Here is a 20,524-nt window from a genome sequence, read left to right on the forward strand (position 1 = left end):
TTAACATGGGAATAAATCGTGGGAACATATACGTACAAGGGGAATTTAACATGGGAATAAATCGTGGGAACATATACGTACAAGGGGAATTTAACATGGGATTTTTTTTTAAATTTAAAAAAAAAAAAAAACGGGTAGGCAATTGAAAGGCTATATCTTTTCGAGAAATATGGCTGGCCCTGAAAAGGGCCTTTGGGTTTTTTCTTCTTCTTCTTTTAACTTCTTAACTTCTTCCACCATCCTCTTATTTTGTCCATCATTCCTTTCTTCTTTTTCTTTTCTGTTTCCGGCAGCCAGTCCGGGTGGCCCATGGCCCGGAACTTCTCTTGGATTTTCATCCAGTTTGTGTTCAGTTTTTCAAATTCATCCCTTTTTTTTCTATTTTCTTCTTCTTTTCTTTCTTTATACCATCTCTCTTTAATCTTCTTGACTTCTACCTCCATCACTTTTCTCATCAACTCCTCTCCTTTCCTCAGTCTTTCCTGGCCTCTCTCCACATAAGAGCACTCTGTCCCATGTGACATTTTTTCAAGAAAGCACCTGACTTTGCTTGCATTGTCAAGTGCTTCCTTTAGGCTTCCCACTCTGACATAGGTGGGATTTATCATACCTCTCAATCTTTTTTCCTCCTCTTCAATCATTCCTGCTATCAGTTCTTTGGCTATGTTTAGACATTTAGCGTAGTCCAGGTACTCTACTATCTTCCATTCTTTTTCCAGTCTCTCCACTACATAGATACCATCTATTATCCAGTTGTATATATGTACCAAATTGTTGAACAAGTCACTTGCAACCACCATCTTCGTTTTTATTATTCCGTAGAATGGTTCGAACCACGAACGTGGTGGCTTATTATACTGAAAGCGCGGACGTGATGGAAAACATCCCCCTAAAAAACATAAAATGGATCTTACCTAGATGATGACCCAACATCGCGCGTACGTGAAGGAAAACATCCCCTACTTTCTCATTTCATATAATCAAACCCAAACTATACTCTCCACATACGCTAAGAAACAATAAAGAAACCCATAATCTACTATTCACACAAACTTACGTTATCACTTACAAACACAAACACAAACACACAAACACACAAACACATTCCCTCACACTATCTTAATAAAGAGTTAGTGTTTATTTTCACACTACTCTACCTACACACATTGGCAAAATTGATCGTTATTTCTTTTCTAGAGTATTGGGTAGCCCTGAAAAGGGCTGTTTTGTTTGGAACTTCATGGACACCTGGTTAATGGTGGCACCTTCCAGGCCTGGCGCCACATACACATCTTATCCCCCAGTTACTTTTTACCTTTTGGGGGGAAAGAGCAGAGGCAGGATATGTCGCTTCAGAATCCCAATTTTCGCTCTCTGGGATTTTGAAATTTCTTCTCTCCGTTTCCTCCTCTTCTTTGTTTCTTCTTTCCTCTTTATATCTTCTTTCTTCTTCTTCTTCTTCTTTATATCTTCTCTCCTCCTCTTCTTTGTTTCTTCTTTCCTCCTCTCTTATTCTTCCCTCCTCGACAATGGCTTCCGCGGCCAGTTCATTTAATATGCGCCTGGCATATTCCAGATGCACATGAAGCTCCAACAGTTTCTCCAGTCTCGTGTTCATTTTTGGTGTTGATCAATCAACAAGGGTAGCTGGACTGCCGAACGAGTTTCAATTTATAGTGAAAGCGCGGACGTGAAGGAAAACATCCCCATATAACATAAAATTGATCTTACCTAAATCGTGACCAAAATCAACAACGCGCGGACCTAAAAGAAACACTCACTCACTTTTTTATGCTACCCATCACTATTTTAAAAATTTTTTATAAATCACTTCCATTGACTATCCACATACGCAAAGCAATCCAATCTAACTCCAAATATACACCTCAAAAACCCAAAAAACATGATTTTAATCTACTATCCACACCAACTTACTTTAGCACTTACTAACACACCAGCACATACACTCTTACTATCAATAAAGAGTTAGTGTTTATATTCACACTACTCTACCTACACACATTGGCAAATCGATCGTTATTTCTTTTCTAGAGTATTGGGTAGCCCTGAAAAGGGCTGTTTTTTTTGTTTGCTATGGCATTCCTTTTTTAGTTTCTAAGAATGCGATGTCCTCTGAGGATTGACTTTCTGGCAATAGGTCTGCTTCTTCGGAAAGAGAAGAAGAACTCTTTGGTGTCGATACGACAATCGACAAAGCCTCTGTCAGCTTCAGGTTGCTGCTGCTGCTGCTGTTGTTGTTGTTGCTGTTGCTGCTGTCTCTGAAGTCTGTACTTCTCTGTCCATTCTTCTTTTTCCCTGTTCATTTCTTCTCTGAAGAGCTCTTCTATCAGGTCTTCAGTGATTTTTAACATTCTCACATTCTCTATTTCTTCTGGCTTCGGTATCAGACTGTGTCTGACCCTATGCAAATTCACGTAGGCTTCGTTGAGCTTAGCTAGTTTGGAGTACATCTTCGTAGGAGGATGAGTCGACAATGGATGGTTAGACTGGAAACAACCCCGGTTCTTAAAATCAAAGCGCGGACGTGAAGGAAAACATCCCCACACGGTTTTCGAGTCGCAACGTTCAGTGAGTGTCATGAGAGGGATAGTAAGAAATGACAGTGCATCAATCCAACATTCTTATAGCTAAACAAACCACAAAGGCATTTTTTTCAAAACACAACATTTTTTATTCAAAAATCACTTAACACTTAACAACAACAACTCTAACATTTTTAACAATAATCCATCACTATAACATCAAACAATTTTTTTTCAAATCACAAACATTTTTTCTCAATTGACAATCTATTTTAAACAGGGCTGACAACGTTGTGAATGAAATTGTGATTTCCACTGTTGGAAATCATTAGGCCATTGATGGACACTACGTTTTCTAGCTTGAGAGAAAAGATAAGCATAATGGTCACAAAACCATCGATCTACTTTCACATCGTTTCTAGCAGAAGAACGAGGATCGAAATGAGTCACTAAATGTTCTAAGGAATAGCCCAGGCTGCGATGATGCAGAAAATACACACAGTACTGTCCACACACCAAGGAATCTGTGCCTTGTAATTTCACGTTATTGAATCGGGTGGTTTGAGCATTTCTTCTCATAAAGTCGATGATATCGTCTTCCAAAGGGGGCAATCCGTACGAATCGAAATATTCCACACATCCTTCTTGAGGAAAGTAGACGGCTACCCAGTGGGTTCCTGGGAGATGACTTTCGTCCGTGTTGATCACGTAAGCTTGATGGTCTTTAGGTTTGCGATGAGGGAGTTCATCTTTAGCACAGACGACGGGATTCCAAGAAGCCGTATACGAACTGTGGTTCAAAAGGTAATAAAGTTCCCAGGTATCCATTGATTTGTGTGTTTTTTCTTCACAGGTAATAATAAGTCGTCAATTCGATCCTGACTTTTTGCTTGAAAATGTCTGACGAATAAACGGTTATTCGTTCTGTTTCCTCACTCTGATTCAGGAGAGCTTCGATACGATGGATCTCTTGAGTGGTTAATGGTGGACAAGAATGTTCACGCAAGTCTTTATACCACTGGTGCAACACGTCTTTGTTCGAGATGAGACTCCAAGCTTCGTCCAGATACTCGTCCAATTTTTCTTCTTGACTCAACATCAGGCATTTATCGTGTTGAATTTGACTGGGATGATCGTTTTGACATCCATAGCAATTTTTCTTGATCAATTCCGTCATTTTGTCGACCAAGTGTTTGGCAAAACAGGAGACTAAACGGGCTTCTTGTTCTGGTCATCTCGACTTCATCATGACAATTTCTTCGTCTTTGTCTTGGGATTCTCCTTCCACGGTCTCCTCACATTCCATGTCCAAAGTTTCTTCACTAGGTAAAGAGGGATAACAGTCTTCCATGGCTTCTAGTAATCTAGAATGACTTCTCTCAAACTGTTGATTTCTATGGTATTATCGAATTCTGCATACAGGATGACGTTCAACGTTGGATTATCATCAACACCGGGGTCTTTGATTGCAAACTGAATTTCCACACGAATCTGGCCTGATTTTATAGGGTGGAAATGTCCCTCGTCGCTGCCTTGGTCTGGAGTGAAATCGAAAGCCCACAAAGCGTAGCCTCCTTGTGATGTTTTACCCCAACCCCTTGTATTATACATGTATTTATAAGTCTGTAAGTGGAGCCAGGTAAGCTTTGTTTTTCCAAGTGCCTAAGTTGGCTAATCCTCTTACGTAACCCAGTCTTGGTTTGAGCTGTTGAGTGGAAATCTGGCGGGAATCTTTGTACATGGGAACACGTGACGTAGACAACTTCAAAGAGCCGGAAGCCGACAATGGTAGGCTGGACAGTACATGGGGACACACAGACTGACATTTTTATGATTGACAGTTCGATCAAATGACCAGAGTCCGTCGCCATCCAATCGGGATGCGTTGTAGGTGGGACTTGATTCGAGAAACGGACATAAGATTTGTACAAGCCTGAAATTCGTCAGTTGGTGTTTAAGAGTCGCAGTGACACACACTCCGTTAGCCATTCGTAAAAATTGGCGGAATTTAGGAAATTCATGAAATAGCTTCGATCAGGTAAGTTTGATGTTACGTTGATTCTGCTTGATACGACTGCTGTTAATTGAAGAGAATTTGTCGTATGTATACATTTTACTTGTATTGAAGTATGAATAGTTAATTATGACCTTAATAGTTTGCATTTTTTTCATGACTTTAGCTAGTACTTTTGTTTACGATTGATTACGATGTTGATTCGTTGCATCATTATTCATAATGTTACTATGTACACCTTATTTTGTGAGGCGAAAATGTTCTCTTCTTTCGCTAGTAATATGTGTGCATATTATTTCGTGGATTATTACGTTTACGCCCTTTTGAAAGGACGATTTGTATTTGTGAAGAATTGTATTGCTCGCTAGCCGCTATAAGAATTAATATTGTAATTCTTTGCGTAGTTATATTTTGGTAGACAAGAAATTTGTTTACGTAATGATAGATTTTGCCATTGAGTAACGGATTGCCGTTTATCACCATTTGAATGTGAATATTGTGGATTTGGTACGCTTGTGTAGGAAATATATATAAATATATATAAATATATAGATAGTCATATTACTAATCGTAGTAATATTTTAGTACAATCATATTTGAAATATTTTGTATGTATATACTGATAGGGCTCAGTATGTAGATATTTGAATCCTTTGTGTGATTGTGTTATGGCGCCATTTTTGTAAGCGGCGGAAGTGTATGGGAATTTCGATGTGTGCGCATGCGCGACCCAAATGTCCCGCCTTAAACTGATGGTTCAGTTCAGTGACGTAGTGTGAGGGAAGATTTTTATAACCCTATGCTAATGCATTATACCTTTCAACAGGAAGCTTTCGGGGGACGAAAGAATTTCAGAGAATTTCGGGGTACGAAATAATCTCAGAGAATTTCGGGGGACGAGAGAAGTTCAGAGAATTTCGGGTGACGGTGAGAGATACCGAGTGAATTTCGGGTGACCTCAAGGGATACCGTCAAGGGTTCCGGATACTAGAAGACGAACCGGAAGTCAAGATAACGGCAAGGAACAAGGATAATAGAAGAGGAAGCGGAAGTGGAGATCACGAAAGGAGAGAAAGACAAGGGAACGAAGAGATTTAGATGAGTAGCACTCAAGAAGGGAAAAATCTCCTCACACTGTGAACTCAAATGATGATCAAAGGGATCATTGGGTGAAAGAGAGACATTGATTACTTTAAATTCTTTTAAATTTCATTTATTAAATTGTTATTGTTTAAATTTCATCTTTGTATTTCTTTTAATTTAACTGTAGGCATTGCTGACTGGGGGCTCGTAGCCATAAATATATTTAGTCAATAAATAATATAGTGTCCAGAATTAACCTTCTGAATAAGGACCAGGGGAACTTCTCATAATTCGTTAAAGTCTATAAGAAGAACCCCACCCCTAGACAACCACTACACCCCCACAGTGGGCGCTTCGTCCGGGATATGAATTAGACATATATATTATTTTGGGACTTAAAGTTATTGGTAGAAGTATTAGTGAACAGTGTGAGATATTTTCCATTCTTTGTATCTGAAATTTTGTGATTTTCTCATCTTGTATTTTTATTGTCATATGTGCAGGCTTTGTAGATCTTCCATTCATAGCAGTACGTGTGAAGCAGATATCGAACAAATATCTTACCTGAACGAAACTAGTTGTTGTCGACAGGTAAGTATTTAAACTGGTATTACAAATATCTGTATACTGTTTGAATTTTGAGACAAGGTATCACTTTACATTAGTATAATGGCTACCGAACGACAAATGATAAAGGAATACCGCGCCATGGGGTCGGAAGATCTTGGATACGAGGGAGATCGCCTGGCAACCTTTATAGAAGAAAGGATCAAGGAATGGAAGGCCGAAAAAGCAGCGGAAAGAGAAGCCCAGAGAGAACTAGCCAAGATAGCAGCGGACCAAGAGTTAGCCAAGATCGCAGCGGATCAAGCCAAGATAGCCGCGGACCGAGACGCCCAGAAAGAGCTGGAGCTAGCCAGACTCGCTCACACTCTGGAGATGGAAAAGGTCAGAGTTGAAGTTAGGACCAACGGACGGGACGACGCCAGTACAAGCTCTGGAACAACCGGCCGACCTTTCATCGACCACCGGATAGTCCAGATCAACATGTCACGCTTCAATGATAGGGAGGAGGCTATTGACGATTTTCTCGTCCAGTTTGAGAAACTCGCACGCGCTCATCAGGTCCCTGAACAGCACTGGGCCATTAATGTCTCAGCCTTTTTGCAAGGTGCAGCTCGGGAAGTCTACCACGGCTTAACTGCAGAAGAGGCTGATGACTACACTGCCCTCAAGAAGGCGCTTCTCTGCCATTATCGGCTGACCGCCGAGACTTACCGGAAACTTTTCCGGGACTCGGTGAAAAAGGTAACAGAGACCCACTCTCAATTCCACAACCGTGTTCGAGGTTTATTTGAGAAGTGGATGAAAATGGCCGAAGTCGAACGCACGTACGAAGGGCTACGCGAGGTAATACTCAAGGAACATGTCCTGGGTACTTACCGTCGCGAGTTGACAGTTTTCTTAGCAGAAAGAGAACACCGGACGCTCGAAGAGATCGCTAACATGGCGGAGCGATACGAGCAGGCGCACTCGAAGAGTGGAGGTTCCGGGGTTGCTGACCGACCCCGACCCTCTGAGTCGCGTCGTATGGGGGAGGTTGAGCCGGCTGTCCGTAACCGTCAGGGCGACGGGAAGGTCGGAGGGGCACCTACAGGTGGGGCTGCCGCCTATCGACCTGGACAGGCCTCACCCACGAAACCAGGACTTGCAAGTCGGCGAGGGCCGCCGACATGTTTTAATTGCAAGCGCCTGGGGCATTTTGCCAGGGACTGTCCCAAGGGCAGGCAGACCCAGGTGAATGTCGTAGCTAAGAAGGAATGTGTGCCGGAAGCGAGTCGCAACCCAGCCAACCTTGCGGCCGCAACTGTCAATGGTGAAGGCGCCACCATCTTGTATGACACTGGGTGCAGCGTCCCCGCGCTTGTCGACAAGAAATATGTCAAGCCGGAGGACTATACAGGGGAGGTAATAGAAGTTCAGTACGCGAACTGCGCGCGTGACTCATTACCAGTAGCTGTCATTGACCTCGATTCACCATACGTGAAGGGGAAAATTGAAGCTGCTTGCTTGGAGGGGCTATCACATGACGTCATATTGGGTTGCCGTTATGTGTTACCCCAGCCGAACCCCGAAACCTGCACACCTATGCCAGTGAGTGCTGTTGAAACCAGGGCCATGAGTCGACAGCCGAAACAAAAGCCAATCCAAGTTACATCGACACCGGTTAGTAATGTTATTCCAGCGGAGTTAAGGAAGCTGCAACAGGAGGACGCAACTCTGGCGCAGTTGCACAAACACGCAGAAGCGGGAACAGAAAGGGAAACTCCGAACGGCGCGGTGAAGTTTGTCTACAAGAAGGGAATCTTGTATCGCCACGCCAGGAAACACAACGAACACTTCAAGCAAGTCGTCGTGCCAAAGGAAAAGCGTTGCGAAGTACTGAAACTTGCACACGAGAGTCTCATGGGTGGACACATGGGAATTGCTAAGACGCGTGACCGTCTTGTAAAAGAGTTTTACTGGCCAGGGGTCCAGGGAGACGTAAAACGGTTCTGTCTCTCCTGTGACAAATGCCAGAGAATGGCACCGAAAACGGATCAGCGACCCATCCCTTTGGGGAGTACGCCCCTTATCGATGAACCATTTAGACGTGTTGCCATGGATTTAATCGGACCGATAAAACCCGCGTCTGCGCACGGAAATCGATATATTTTAACGGTTGTCGATTATGCTACACGCTATCCGGAGGCCGTTGCGTTGCGTAACATTGACACGGAAACCGTCGCGGAAGCTCTGTTTGCGATCTGGTCAAGAGTCGGAGTGCCCGACGAGATCTTGACCGATCAAGGAACACAATTTATGAGTCGTGTGATGGCGGAGGTGAATCGTCTCATGTCGATTAAACACCTCACGACTACACCGTATCACCCCCAATGTAACGGATTGGTCGAACGGTTTAATGGGACCTTGAAAAACACGCTCAAGAAATTGTGCGAAGGCCGCCCCAAGGATTGGGACCGGTATATTCCGGCCATGCTTTTTGCATACCGGGAAGTACCGCAAGCGAGTTTGGGGTTCTCTCCCTTTGAACTCTTGTACGGGAGAACCGTACGCGGCCCAATCGCCGTACTGAGACAGCTGTGGACAGACGACCACGCTGTAGAGGAAGTACGCACTACCTACCAGTACGTCGCGGACTTGCGCAACAAACTGGAAGAGGTTTGTTCTCTCGCGCAAGAAAATCTCAAACGAGCTAGGGCGCAACAGGCGAAAAATTACAATAAGCGCGCAAAACCACGTCAGTTTGAGGTAGGGGACAAAGTGTTGTTGTTGTTGCCCCAGGAACACAACAAGTTGCAAGTTTCCTGGAGGGGTCCATACGTCGTCACCAAGAAGGTCGGAGGTCAAACCTACCGGATACAGCTACCGACGAAAGAGAAATTGTACCATGCCAATTTGCTCAAGAGGTACCGGGAAAGGGAGACCGCCAGCGATTTTGTTGTCGCAGCGATAGTCACCGAGGATATCGAAGGCGATACGGAAGGGGCTAACACTGTCCCGAGCTGTCCATTAACGAGGGCCGAGACTCCGTCGGACGTGGAGTGTGACCCCATGTTAACTGAAGGGCAGCGGAACGAGATAGAGACCTTGCTGGCCGGATATTCCGACGTGCTAACAGAAAAACCCGGGAGGACGACGCTTGTCGAGTTCGGGTTAAAGATGGTGGACGACCGACCAGTTCAGCGTAAACCCTACCCCTTGCCCCACGCGAAACGACAAGTTGTAAGGGAAGAAATCGAGCAGATGATTGCTCTGGGAGTAATCGAACCTGCCGACTCTCCGTACAGCTCACCAGTAGTCTTAGTGCAGAAGAAGGACGGCACCCATCGGTTCTGCGTCGACTACCGGAAGCTGAATCAGGTGACAGAATTTCAAGTTGAAATGCTACCTGACCCCGAACATATCTTCGCTTCGGTCTCGAAAGCGAAATATTTTTCCAAACTGGATTTGTCCAAGGGGTATTGGCAAATTCCGGTAAGGAAAGAAGACCGACCGAAGCTTGCTTTTGCTACTCCCGACGGGACATACCAATGGTTGGTGATGCCGTTCGGGGTACAAAACGCGCCCAGCGTCTTTACCAGAATGATGCGGAAGTTGTTGGAGCCCTTGCGCGATAGGGGTGTCCACAACTTCATGGATGACCTCTTGTTAGCTACAGAGACATGGGGTGAACACCTCGCTCTGTTAGCTGACGTTTTGGAGCGGCTACGTCAGGAGGGCTTGACAGCCCGCCCTTCCAAATGTCACCTTGGTTTCAGGACATTAGACTATTTAGGACATACCCTGAGCCAAGGCACGCTGTCTCCAGAGAAGTCGAAGGTGGAGCAGTTGAGAAACGCCGCACGCCCCACCACGAAAACGGAAGTGAGGTCATTCCTGGGACTGGCCGGATATTACCGGAGGTATGTCGCTAATTTCAGCGCGATTGCGGGCCCGTTGTCTGACCTAACCAAGAAACGGACCCCGAGTAAGTTCGTTTGGACAGATGCGTGTGAGCACGCATTCCAAACGCTAAAGGATAGACTTACATCCGACGCAGTTGTTCGTCTACCGGACTTGGATAAAGAATTCGTTCTGCGCACCGATGCATGCGACACGGGACTGGGAGCAGTACTGCTCCAGGAGCATGACAAGACGCTTTTTCCTGTCGCATACGGCAGCCGGAAGTTGTCTGCTGCCGAGAAGAATTACTCAGTATCGGAGAGGGAATGTCTTGGAATCGTGTTCGGCATATCACGGTTCGAGCGATACCTATATGGACGTAAGTTCATATTGGAGACCGACCACCAACCACTCGCCTATCTGGCGCAGGCAAAGTTGTCCAATGGTCGATTGATGCGATGGTCGCTGTTTTTACAGCAGTACCAGATGCAGATCAGATACGTGAAAGGATCTGAAAACGTAGGCGCAGATTTCATGAGTAGAAGCGCCGAAATGATATAGATCATTTGTTATATTTTCGTGTTCATACTCAGTTTAGCATTTAGTTCATTTTGCTGATTTTGTTCTTTATATCGTGTAACACTTTTGCTTTTTTAGTTTGAGTGAATAAAATCCTGATTTTATTCTCAAGCGTGGGGGGATGTGATGTTTTACCCCAACCCCTTGTATTATACATGTATTTATAAGTCTGTAAGTGGAGCCAGGTAAGCTTTGTTTTTCCAAGTGCCTAAGTTGGCTAATCCTCTTACGTAACCCAGTCTTGGTTTGAGCTCTTGAGTGGAAATCTGGCGGGAATCTTTGTACATGGGAACACGTGACGTAGACAACTTCAAAGAGCCGGAAGCCGACAATGGTAGGCTGGACAGTACATGGGGACACACAGACTGACATTTTTATGATTGACAGTTCGATCAAATGACCAGAGTCCGTCGCCATCCAATCGGGATGCGTTGTAGGTGGGACTTGATTCGAGAAACGGACATAAGATTTGTACAAGCCTGAAATTCGTCAGTTGGTGTTTAAGAGTCGCAGTGACACACACTCCGTTAGCCATTCGTAAAAATTGGCGGAATTTAGGAAATTCATGAAATAGCTTCGATCAGGTAAGTTTGATGTTACGTTGATTCTGCTTGATACGACTGCTGTTAATTGAAGAGAATTTGTCGTATGTATACATTTTACTTGTATTGAAGTATGAATAGTTAATTATGACCTTAATAGTTTGCATTTTTTTCATGACTTTAGCTAGTACTTTTGTTTACGATTGATTACGATGTTGATTCGTTGCATCATTATTCATAATGTTACTATGTACACCTTATTTTGTGAGGCGAAAATGTTCTCTTCTTTCGCTAGTAATATGTGTGCATATTATTTCGTGGATTATTACGTTTACGCCCTTTTGAAAGGACGATTTGTATTTGTGAAGAATTGTATTGCTCGCTAGCCGCTATAAGAATTAATATTGTAATTCTTTGCGTAGTTATATTTTGGTAGACAAGAAATTTGTTTACGTAATGATAGATTTTGCCATTGAGTAACGGATTGCCGTTTATCACCATTTGAATGTGAATATTGTGGATTTGGTACGCTTGTGTAGGAAATATATATAAATATATATAAATATATAGATAGTCATATTACTAATCGTAGTAATATTTTAGTACAATCATATTTGAAATATTTTGTATGTATATACTGATAGGGCTCAGTATGTAGATATTTGAATCCTTTGTGTGATTGTGTTATGGCGCCATTTTTGTAAGCGGCGGAAGTGTATGGGAATTTCGATGTGTGCGCATGCGCGACCCAAATGTCCCGCCTTAAACTGATGGTTCAGTTCAGTGACGTAGTGTGAGGGAAGATTTTTATAACCCTATGCTAATGCATTATACCTTTCAACAGGAAGCTTTCGGGGGACGAAAGAATTTCAGAGAATTTCGGGGGACGAAAGAATCTCAGAGAATTTCGGGGGACGAGAGAAGTTCAGAGAATTTCGGGTGACGGTGAGAGATACCGAGTGAATTTCGGGTGACCTCAAGGGATACCGTCAAGGGTTCCGGATACTAGAAGACGAACCGGAAGTCAAGATAACGGCAAGGAACAAGGATAATAGAAGAGGAAGCGGAAGTGGAGATCACGAAAGGAGAGAAAGACAAGGGAACGAAGAGATTTAGATGAGTAGCACTCAAGAAGGGAAAAATCTCCTCACACTGTGAACTCAAATGATGATCAAAGGGATCATTGGGTGAAAGAGAGACATTGATTACTTTAAATTCTTTTAAATTTCATTTATTAAATTGTTATTGTTTAAATTTCATCTTTGTATTTCTTTTAATTTAACTGTAGGCATTGCTGACTGGGGGCTCGTAGCCATAAATATATTTAGTCAATAAATAATATAGTGTCCAGAATTAACCTTCTGAATAAGGACCAGGGGAACTTCTCATAATTCGTTAAAGTCTATAAGAAGAACCCCACCCCTAGACAACCACTACACCCCCACACTCCTGCATAATCCTCGTACGTAATGCCGTGACTGGTGTTGGTTCCTAACTGTCCGGTGGCTTCGTACAGGGACAAGTACGACCTCAAGTAATTCTTCTTTTTAAAGTCAGGTTCGAAAGGTCGGGTACACAAGGTCTTGCCATCGCGACTGACTTCGATCTTGGACACGTCAAAGTGTTTAAAGTAGAAAGGATTTTTAGTGATAGTTCCGTTGAAGGCTTCATTCTCGACGATACCAACGATCAAACGTTTGGGTAGCTGTCCTTGGAACAGATGATCTTCGATCATGGATCGCTGTCCCTTGGGAATGGTGAAGGTTTTCACTTCCACGCGTCGGATCGGATACTTGGCGGTCGTTCTGCTCAACGTCTGACTGATGTCGTTACCTACTTTAGGTAGCACTTCCACACGTCGCACGTAGAGTCTGGCTTCTTGGATTTTGGTTTTGTAATCGTCAGCACTAGCCAATAAATGGAAAGCGGTACTGCTCCGATTCAGTCTCAGGCGAACATTCACCCCGTTCAGCAAATATTTCTCTTGCAACCACATGTCCAAATGTAAACGATCCATCAGTTCTAAACTCTTTCCATCTTTGATTCTGTCTCTTCGTTCTACAAATCCCCCATTGTGTTCTTTGGTTGTATCAGTTACCAATTCTTCAAACTGGCCTTCATCGTCAGCTTCCCATACCACACAGGCATTGAGATGAGTGTTCTTGGCATCTATTCCGTACGTCAAGAGATTTTCCAGGTAGGCCCGATAAGGGTAAGTATCCATGCTGCTGCTGACCAGTTTGTTGTTCAAGTACAAGTCCACTCCGCTGAACAAGGAATGCATGAAATTGTTGACGGGAGCTACTGCTTCAGTGTCTATATCACCTCCTGTCTTATCTACAACTTTGACTTTCAGGTACAAGTAACTGCTATTCAGATCGATGTAATCTTCGGGCTGTCCTTTGATTTCAAACTCGATGGGAGCGGAATCGGTCAGTGAGGAGACGGGGTGAAATTCCACCCACTGGGATTCTTGCATCGTCATCATGGTGGGGGGCATGGCAAACAGATCCAGTTCCGTCTTGGAACAGGCGCATGACTCTCGGTGCATCATTTTTTTTCTGTGTTTCAATAATCGAAAACGTCTAAGTCTCGAACGGTTCTTCTTTTTTTGGCCTTTCTCGCTTGAAGTCTGGTGAAAGGGTGTTTTCTTCGTCGTCTCTTTCTGCCTTGTCCTTGCTGAATGCCTGACTCGGTAGCGTGCAGGGCATTTATAGGTGTGTCTCGTCGGCCTAAAATGTCTTTGCCCGTTTGTAACAAGACATTTTTGCCTGCCCTCATGAAGGCTTCTTTAGGGTTTTGTTTGTCGATGATGACATTTTGGAGAAATTCTTTGCCTTGTGTCAGTGCCGCATCTTTCAAGGCGTGCAATCCGCGTGTCACCATCGGTTTCAACACCGGGGCCACCGAACGAAAGGCTGATTTTAACATGTCTCCTAAACCGTGTCCTCGCTGTCGTGCAACCCCTCGGTACACTGGATACATGACTTACTTACGAATCGTGAGAAAACCGTTTTCGAAAATGGAGTTTCACCGTGACTTTTCCTTTGGTGAATGGAATATTTTGTCCCAAATCTCCTTTTATAGTAATGTTGACTGTGTCCAAATACGACTTGCTGACAGGCAAATAGTGAGGATGGACAAATTCGCGGTGGACGTGGTAAGTGTTTCCACCTTCCTCGTCAGCGTTTGCGGCAGAATCCACTTTGAAAGGAATGACACGCAGTAACGGTACGGAGGTGTGTCCCACCACGTTGTACTCCACCACATCGGAGTACACAAACATCAAATTCAGTCCTTGGTTCAGTTCTACCGGGGTACGAAAATACTTGGCAAAAGTCTCGTTGTCGCCAATGATTGGTAATTCGGGTTTTTGTTCTACTTTCTTCCTCAGCTCCATGTCTCCGCCCAACATGTCAAACAATTCAGGACAAAATAAGAAAGACATCATTTTACGCCCCTCAGGAAATTTTATCAGGAAGCGACGAGCTGTTTTGTGGTATTCCAGGGTGACGATACCTTTATTGACACTTTCCAAAGCTTTCAGAAACACGCCATTAAACCTGGTGGCTATGGTGCTGACCAAATGTTGACCACTAAAATAATAGCCTGGGGAAATGAACAAGTGATAGGTGGTGTACTTTTGATTTTGTAAACGGGTTTTCTTGTCATATTTGCTATGGTCATCCATCCACTTTTGCACTTGCTCGTCATAAACTTCCACATCAAATTTATTTTGGTTGGGAAGGACATTGAGGACTTGGGTCGGGTGAATCATTTCTACTAAAGCCACTTCCCAATGGGCTTCGTGATCTAAGGGGATGGCTTGAGGTAATTTGGCCGTGTAACAGCACAACGTGTTGTTGGGAAACACCTCCATGGAACTGTCACTGGGTAAGGTTAAGTAAAATTGGTTTTGGTGACTCATAATTCTAGAGTTCTGTGGCTGTCCGAGGGGTTATTACTGGACGTCAGAGGCGTGTCTCCGCCCAAAATGGGGTTCTGGTTGTGGTTGTTGTTGGAGTGGTGACTGGCACTGGCACTGGACACAACGTTCCCGTTCGAGGAGAATTTCAGGGAGGGATTGGGAAGCAGGTAACCGATGCAACTGCTCAATAAAATGGTCCACAATTGTTTGTCTCCTTGTTGCAAACTCAAATTGGCGATGGCTGTCCCGATGACACAATACACCACGAAGATTTGGCAGAAAAAGACGATTTGCGTTTTAGGCACACGTTCTCCACACCACACCCACAAGGGTTGTTTTTGTAAATCTTGCACAGAAGAACTAGGGGAAGAAGGAGTGGTCGACGTAGCTGCGTCTGCTGTGTGAAAGGGCATGATGGTCACTTCTTCTTTTTATAGTCGATGACTTGCGAAGCGTCGATCCAAGAATCGAAACTGGGTGGATATCCTTTCCAACGTACTTTGACTTCTTTGACACGTCGTTTGCCCACTTTACGGGTTCTGCGTTCGAGAATGCTTTCGATGTCGTACACGTCGTCTTCTTTTTTGGTGACACGTTGTAACTCGGGTAAATAAAACGTTCCTTTGAGTACTTCTCCGTTCATGTCTTCCAATTTATAGACGGCAGGATGACGGCCATGCACTCGTCCAGTGACGCGAAACAATTCGGTGGTCCAGTTAGGTAAGTAACCTTTGTCGAAAGTGCGTTTGGTTTTGCCAATGCGCACCCAATCTCCTACGGTCAACTCTCCACTTTTCTTGGGGACAGCCCTCGTCGGGGACGTACCAAACAGACGCTCAAACACCAGCACTTCGTTGTCGGGAGTCACGTCTTGCGGGGCACGTCCGATGCTTCGATGGTAAGATTGGTTGTACGCTTGCACCAGGTGCGGTAAGATGTCGATGTACTTCAGAGTGTGGTGATGCGTAAAATATTTCCACATACGTTCTTTCAAAGTGCGTTGAAAACGTTCCACGATGCTGGCTTTGGTTTCGGGATTCTCGGTGGTAAAAAAATGAATGTCACGTTTCTTTAATTCTTTTTGGAAAGCTTGGTTCAGAAATTCGGTGCCTTTGTCCGTTTGCCATCGAAGAGGGTGACGACCGCTTTGTTTCAACACTCGTTGCAGGGCTCGCACTAACTCGCTGCTGGATTTGGAAGTCAAGGGCACGACCCAGGCAAATTTGGAAAAGACGTCGATGACACAAAACAAATATTTGTAGCCGCGATTGTAGCTGGCCAAATGAGAGACATCGGCTAAATCGGCTTGCCATTGATGATCGATGCCTTCCACTCGGGTGCGACTTCTGGCAAACTTGCGTCGAATGGGTTTGTGTAAAGTGTAGGTAGCTTGTTCTTGTAACCATCGTTGCACTTGAGGTAAACGGAGACTTTTCAGTCGCGTTTTGGCAGCACGATACAATTTTTGAACTCCTGCGTAACCTGCAGGATGCGAGGGATCGTAGTAAATGCTGGCTAAGACTTTTTCCATTTTTTTGTGTTGGTGTGTTAATAAGTCACCCACTCTTCGGTGATGCTACTTTGGGTGGGTCGAAAGGGTGGTTTGGAAACGGATTTACGTGTCCGATGGGCTACGGGAGTAGAAGTCGAAGGTAGTGGTGGTGGTGGTGGTGGAGGTGGCAATGGAATGGCTTTGGTTTTCTTTTCTTTTTTCGCTTCTGGTTTCCCTTCTTTCTTTTTCACTTCTGTCGAAGGAGGTGTGGACATCATCTTTTTAACCCAAGCTTTCATTTCTTCTCGTTGGGGTGTGGGGGACGGGGTCAATAAGGATGCTGCAATCTTACTCGAAATGGGAGCTGCTGACGGTGTTTGAAACACTTCGCGCGTCTCTTCTTCCTCAGGTCTTCGTGGGGTAGCATCTCTGGTGACGGTTGGGGATGACAGTAGTGGTGGTGGTGGTGGTAATGATGATGATGATGGTGCTGGACTTTTCATCAAGGTCTTAAAATCTTTCAGAGTGGGTAAAGCTGTTTCGTCTAAAGCTTTCTGGTGAAAGAGTTGCAGTCTTTGCAAGAGTTGACCGTACTTTTGCGATTTTTCTGTTTCGGACAAATCTTGGCGATCCATCAAGGACTGCAATTCGTGTTGTAACTGGGACATCTCGCTCAAATTGGGATTGGGAGGTAAATGCGGGGTGCGTTGTTCTTGCCACCGATGGTATTCCATCCATCGTTTGTAAGGCACTAAAGCTAGTTTTCGTCCTTCCATGGGGTTGTCAGCGGTCGATTCTGAGATCTTGGGACTTCCGAGGGCTTTTTATCTTGCTCCCACCAGTCCTCCCAACATGGTTCCCAAGACTCCTTTCAGTATGGGGCCTAACAAGAGAGGCAAAATGCCTCCACGTTGGACCAACATCTTCTTTTTTTGACGAATGGGAATTTTCTTTTGAACCATTTTCCGAAGAACGTGACGATGTTTGCCTAAGCATTGTTTCTGGTGTTTGGACAAAGGGATCGTACCTTTCAAAACGTTCAAACAACATTCGCACACGGTATCGATGACCTCTTTGGAGGCCGTTTGAATGAGTTTTTTTCGTAGGGGTGGAGAAGCTTTGGACAGGACAGATAACAGGTCCCCATGTTTGGCTAAACGTGGTGGCAGTCCTTTCCTTTTCTTTCCTTGGGGTTTTCTGGAGGGTGACATCTTTGAGTCTTTAGGAGCACCTAAAAACACTGATACCCTACTCGGTCACAGGCCTTTTTTATACTGGAACGCGTCGCCACTGATTGTCTTTACGTCGTATCAGTTTGAGGACAGGCATGACACGTCGTGCAGGGGTACGTAACGGACTAAATCGAGCCAGTTCTTGCTTGGACAAATCCAGTAAACTTTGTAACATGCCCGATCTTTCTTGAACTTTGATTTTGGGAGAAGGTACTTTGTGAGCAGCAGCCACTGCCGCTAAATTGGAAGGTCCTGCCACTGGGGAAGTTCTTTTGGGGGTCATCAACGGCGAAGTTCTTGGTGTAATCAACGTCTCCAAGTACTCTTCAGTTCCTGGTGACATCAACGGAGAAGTGGACAAACGTGAGGCTGCCGGAGACGCTGTGGCAGGTCGTGGCTTGCGAGTGTAAGGTTGCGTCCTGGCCGAAGTGCCTCTCTTGCGACTAGTTTTCTTCTGTGGACTTTTCTTTTTCTGAGGACTTTTTCTCTGTTTCTTTTTCTGGGGGCTTCTTTTCTTTTTCCGGGGTGATGGTGGTGGTGTCTGGTAAGAGGAGGGTCCTGCCACTGGAGAAGTTATTCTTCTTGGGGACTTGGTCTTTTTCTTTTTCTTCTTGGGGCTTCGTTGAACTTTTGTCTTGGGGATAACTTTGGGGGCATTAGGATCCCATCTTAAGAGTGAGCGAATGATGACCCCTCCTAGAGTACCGCTCCCTCCAGGTTTCAAAATGATTTGTTTTTTGGTTTGAGTGTCGATGCGGGGATCGGCCAGTTGGACCAAAGCGACTTTGTTTCGATCGAAAAAGCGTTGGGTTTGATGAGGAATCTGAATGATTCCTTGGAGTAATTGACGTGCCGTCACCGTGAACCATCGTAAGACTTCTTTGAGACTAGCTTCTAAGACACGGGCTCGTGTTTGTGGATCTTTTTCTCGACTGATGCCATACAAGGCACGAATCAATTTGACGGGAAGATGCGACTGAAGGGACGTCATGTTCACACTGTGTGAGACAGGCGAAAAAGGGTCTGAGGTTTTTATAGATTTTTTTCATGGGAGGAGTGAAATGAAGTCGAGGACGGAGACGTGTACAGGACAGGCCCTCCGTCTTGGCACCAGTGGTGAAACAAGTGGGTACGAAATCGCAAATCCTCGGGGGTTGTAGGTTTCAAATCGACGAGTAAATAGGCGTGTGGCGTTTGAGTGGCATCGTCGTACGCCTGAGTCAGCCAAGGCGTTCCTAACTGTTTGGCTAAGACTTGCACTTGCGATTTATCTCGAGGGCTTTTAAACAAGACCACGTAATGCGCATTGAGACTGATGGCGCGATGGGCTTTACTTTGTTGAAACAAATTTTGGGTGATGTAAACGACACTGGCATTACGGTGATGCCCTTTGCGCGTGAACCACAATTTAATTTCTTCTTCGTCTTCTCCTAACATGTCGTCGAAAATGACCAAATGGGTTAGACGGGAGTCAGAGACGATGCCGTCGTCTTCTTTAGGAATGCCTTCCACAAACACGATGGAATCGCCTTGACTTTCTCGCAAGAGGCTGTACGCCGATTGCCACTCTTTGTAACACCACACGATCCGTTGAGGGGGTCGATCGATCAAATGATGTTTATGTTCGATCAAACGTTTGACGAATTCCGTTTTGCCTGAACCGCTAGGTCCAGCAATGAGCATGTTAAAGGGATGGCGAAGATACAAAGCCTCCCAACTGGCACGATCTAAGTGTTCGTCGATGACTTTGACAGTAGAGGAAGAGGGAGCAGAGACAGCAGAGGTAGCCATGGTGTGAGAAATGTCACTTGTGACTCGAAAAACAAACAAGACAAGAGTTTATATACTTTTTTTCAGAACACGTTTATTGAATGTTTCAAATATGAACACGAAAGACAAAAATACATACAACCCAAATAGTGATGTACAGGAATAAAAAACACATCAAAACAATCAAAGTGGAATATAAACAAGTGTCTGTACAACATGTTTTGGGTAACGAAGATGTCCTAGGGACAGTGTGTAATGTTCTTACAGTCTCTACATGAGGTATTGTCACACAAGTGTCCTCCCGGAATGACCTTTCAGGAATGTCCATGACAGTCCTGTCCTGAAGCGAGTGGTTGTTCTCGGTGACGGGTTCTTCTGGCACCGTCACTAACACAGGTTGAAAAGTAACTTTTTTCCTTGAACAACTCTCGTGCATACTGGGCCACTTCTTGGGCCCAAGCCTCAAAACCCCCCTTTTTCCAATCACGAACATCTGTCCAATGGGGGTGTAAGTCACAAGCTACACACACATCGTCATACACGTCTTGGGTCGCTAAAAGTTGACGAATCTTTTTTTCCTGTTGAGGTCGAGAAGTATCCAGATGAAAACGCAAGGCTTTGAGCAAAAGGAGTTTTTCGTGACCATTTAAGGCCATGGAGGTGGTAAGTACTGATCGTAAAGAGTCCACAAAGAATCGGCTGGTAAACGAAATCCCAGAAAACAAGTCACTAAGACACACACCACTTGTCGTCCCAAATTGAATGGATACAATTCTTGTAATAATTGATGGTAATGATCCACGGTTTGAATATGGTCATTGAGTTCCTTCCACGGAATCTGTTGAATGATATGTGACATAATCCGTGGCATGGCAACTTGATTTTATAGTGTCTT

At 44.5% G+C, this 20,524-nt stretch overlaps 1 protein-coding gene across 3 annotated transcripts; it reads left to right on the forward strand.

Moving 5' to 3' along the window:
* Positions 1–4,202: 4,202 nt before the first annotated feature.
* On the forward strand, positions 4,203–12,461 carry LOC149776749 (uncharacterized). 3 transcript variants are annotated; one of them, XR_016416112.1, is made up of 3 exons: positions 4,203–4,581; positions 5,384–11,249; positions 12,052–12,461. XR_016416112.1 is itself a non-coding variant. In XM_089941421.1 (2 exons), exon 2 carries the CDS (start codon positions 6,310–6,312, stop codon positions 10,645–10,647), a length of 4,338 nt encoding a protein of 1,445 aa, XP_089797547.1. In that variant the 5' UTR covers positions 4,203–4,581; positions 5,384–6,309; the 3' UTR covers positions 10,648–12,461. The 3 variants fall into 3 exon arrangements, 1 of the variants encoding a protein (XP_089797547.1); XR_016416113.1 differs by having other exon boundaries at positions 12,081–12,461; XM_089941421.1 differs by having other exon boundaries at positions 5,384–12,461.
* The last annotated feature ends 8,063 nt before the right edge of the window (positions 12,462–20,524 follow it).

The sequence above is a fragment of the Sinohyriopsis cumingii genome, chromosome 18 (assembly GCF_028554795.1).
Source record: "Sinohyriopsis cumingii isolate HCF-2022 chromosome 18, ASM2855479v2, whole genome shotgun sequence".
Lineage (NCBI taxonomy): Eukaryota > Metazoa > Mollusca > Bivalvia > Unionida > Unionidae > Sinohyriopsis > Sinohyriopsis cumingii.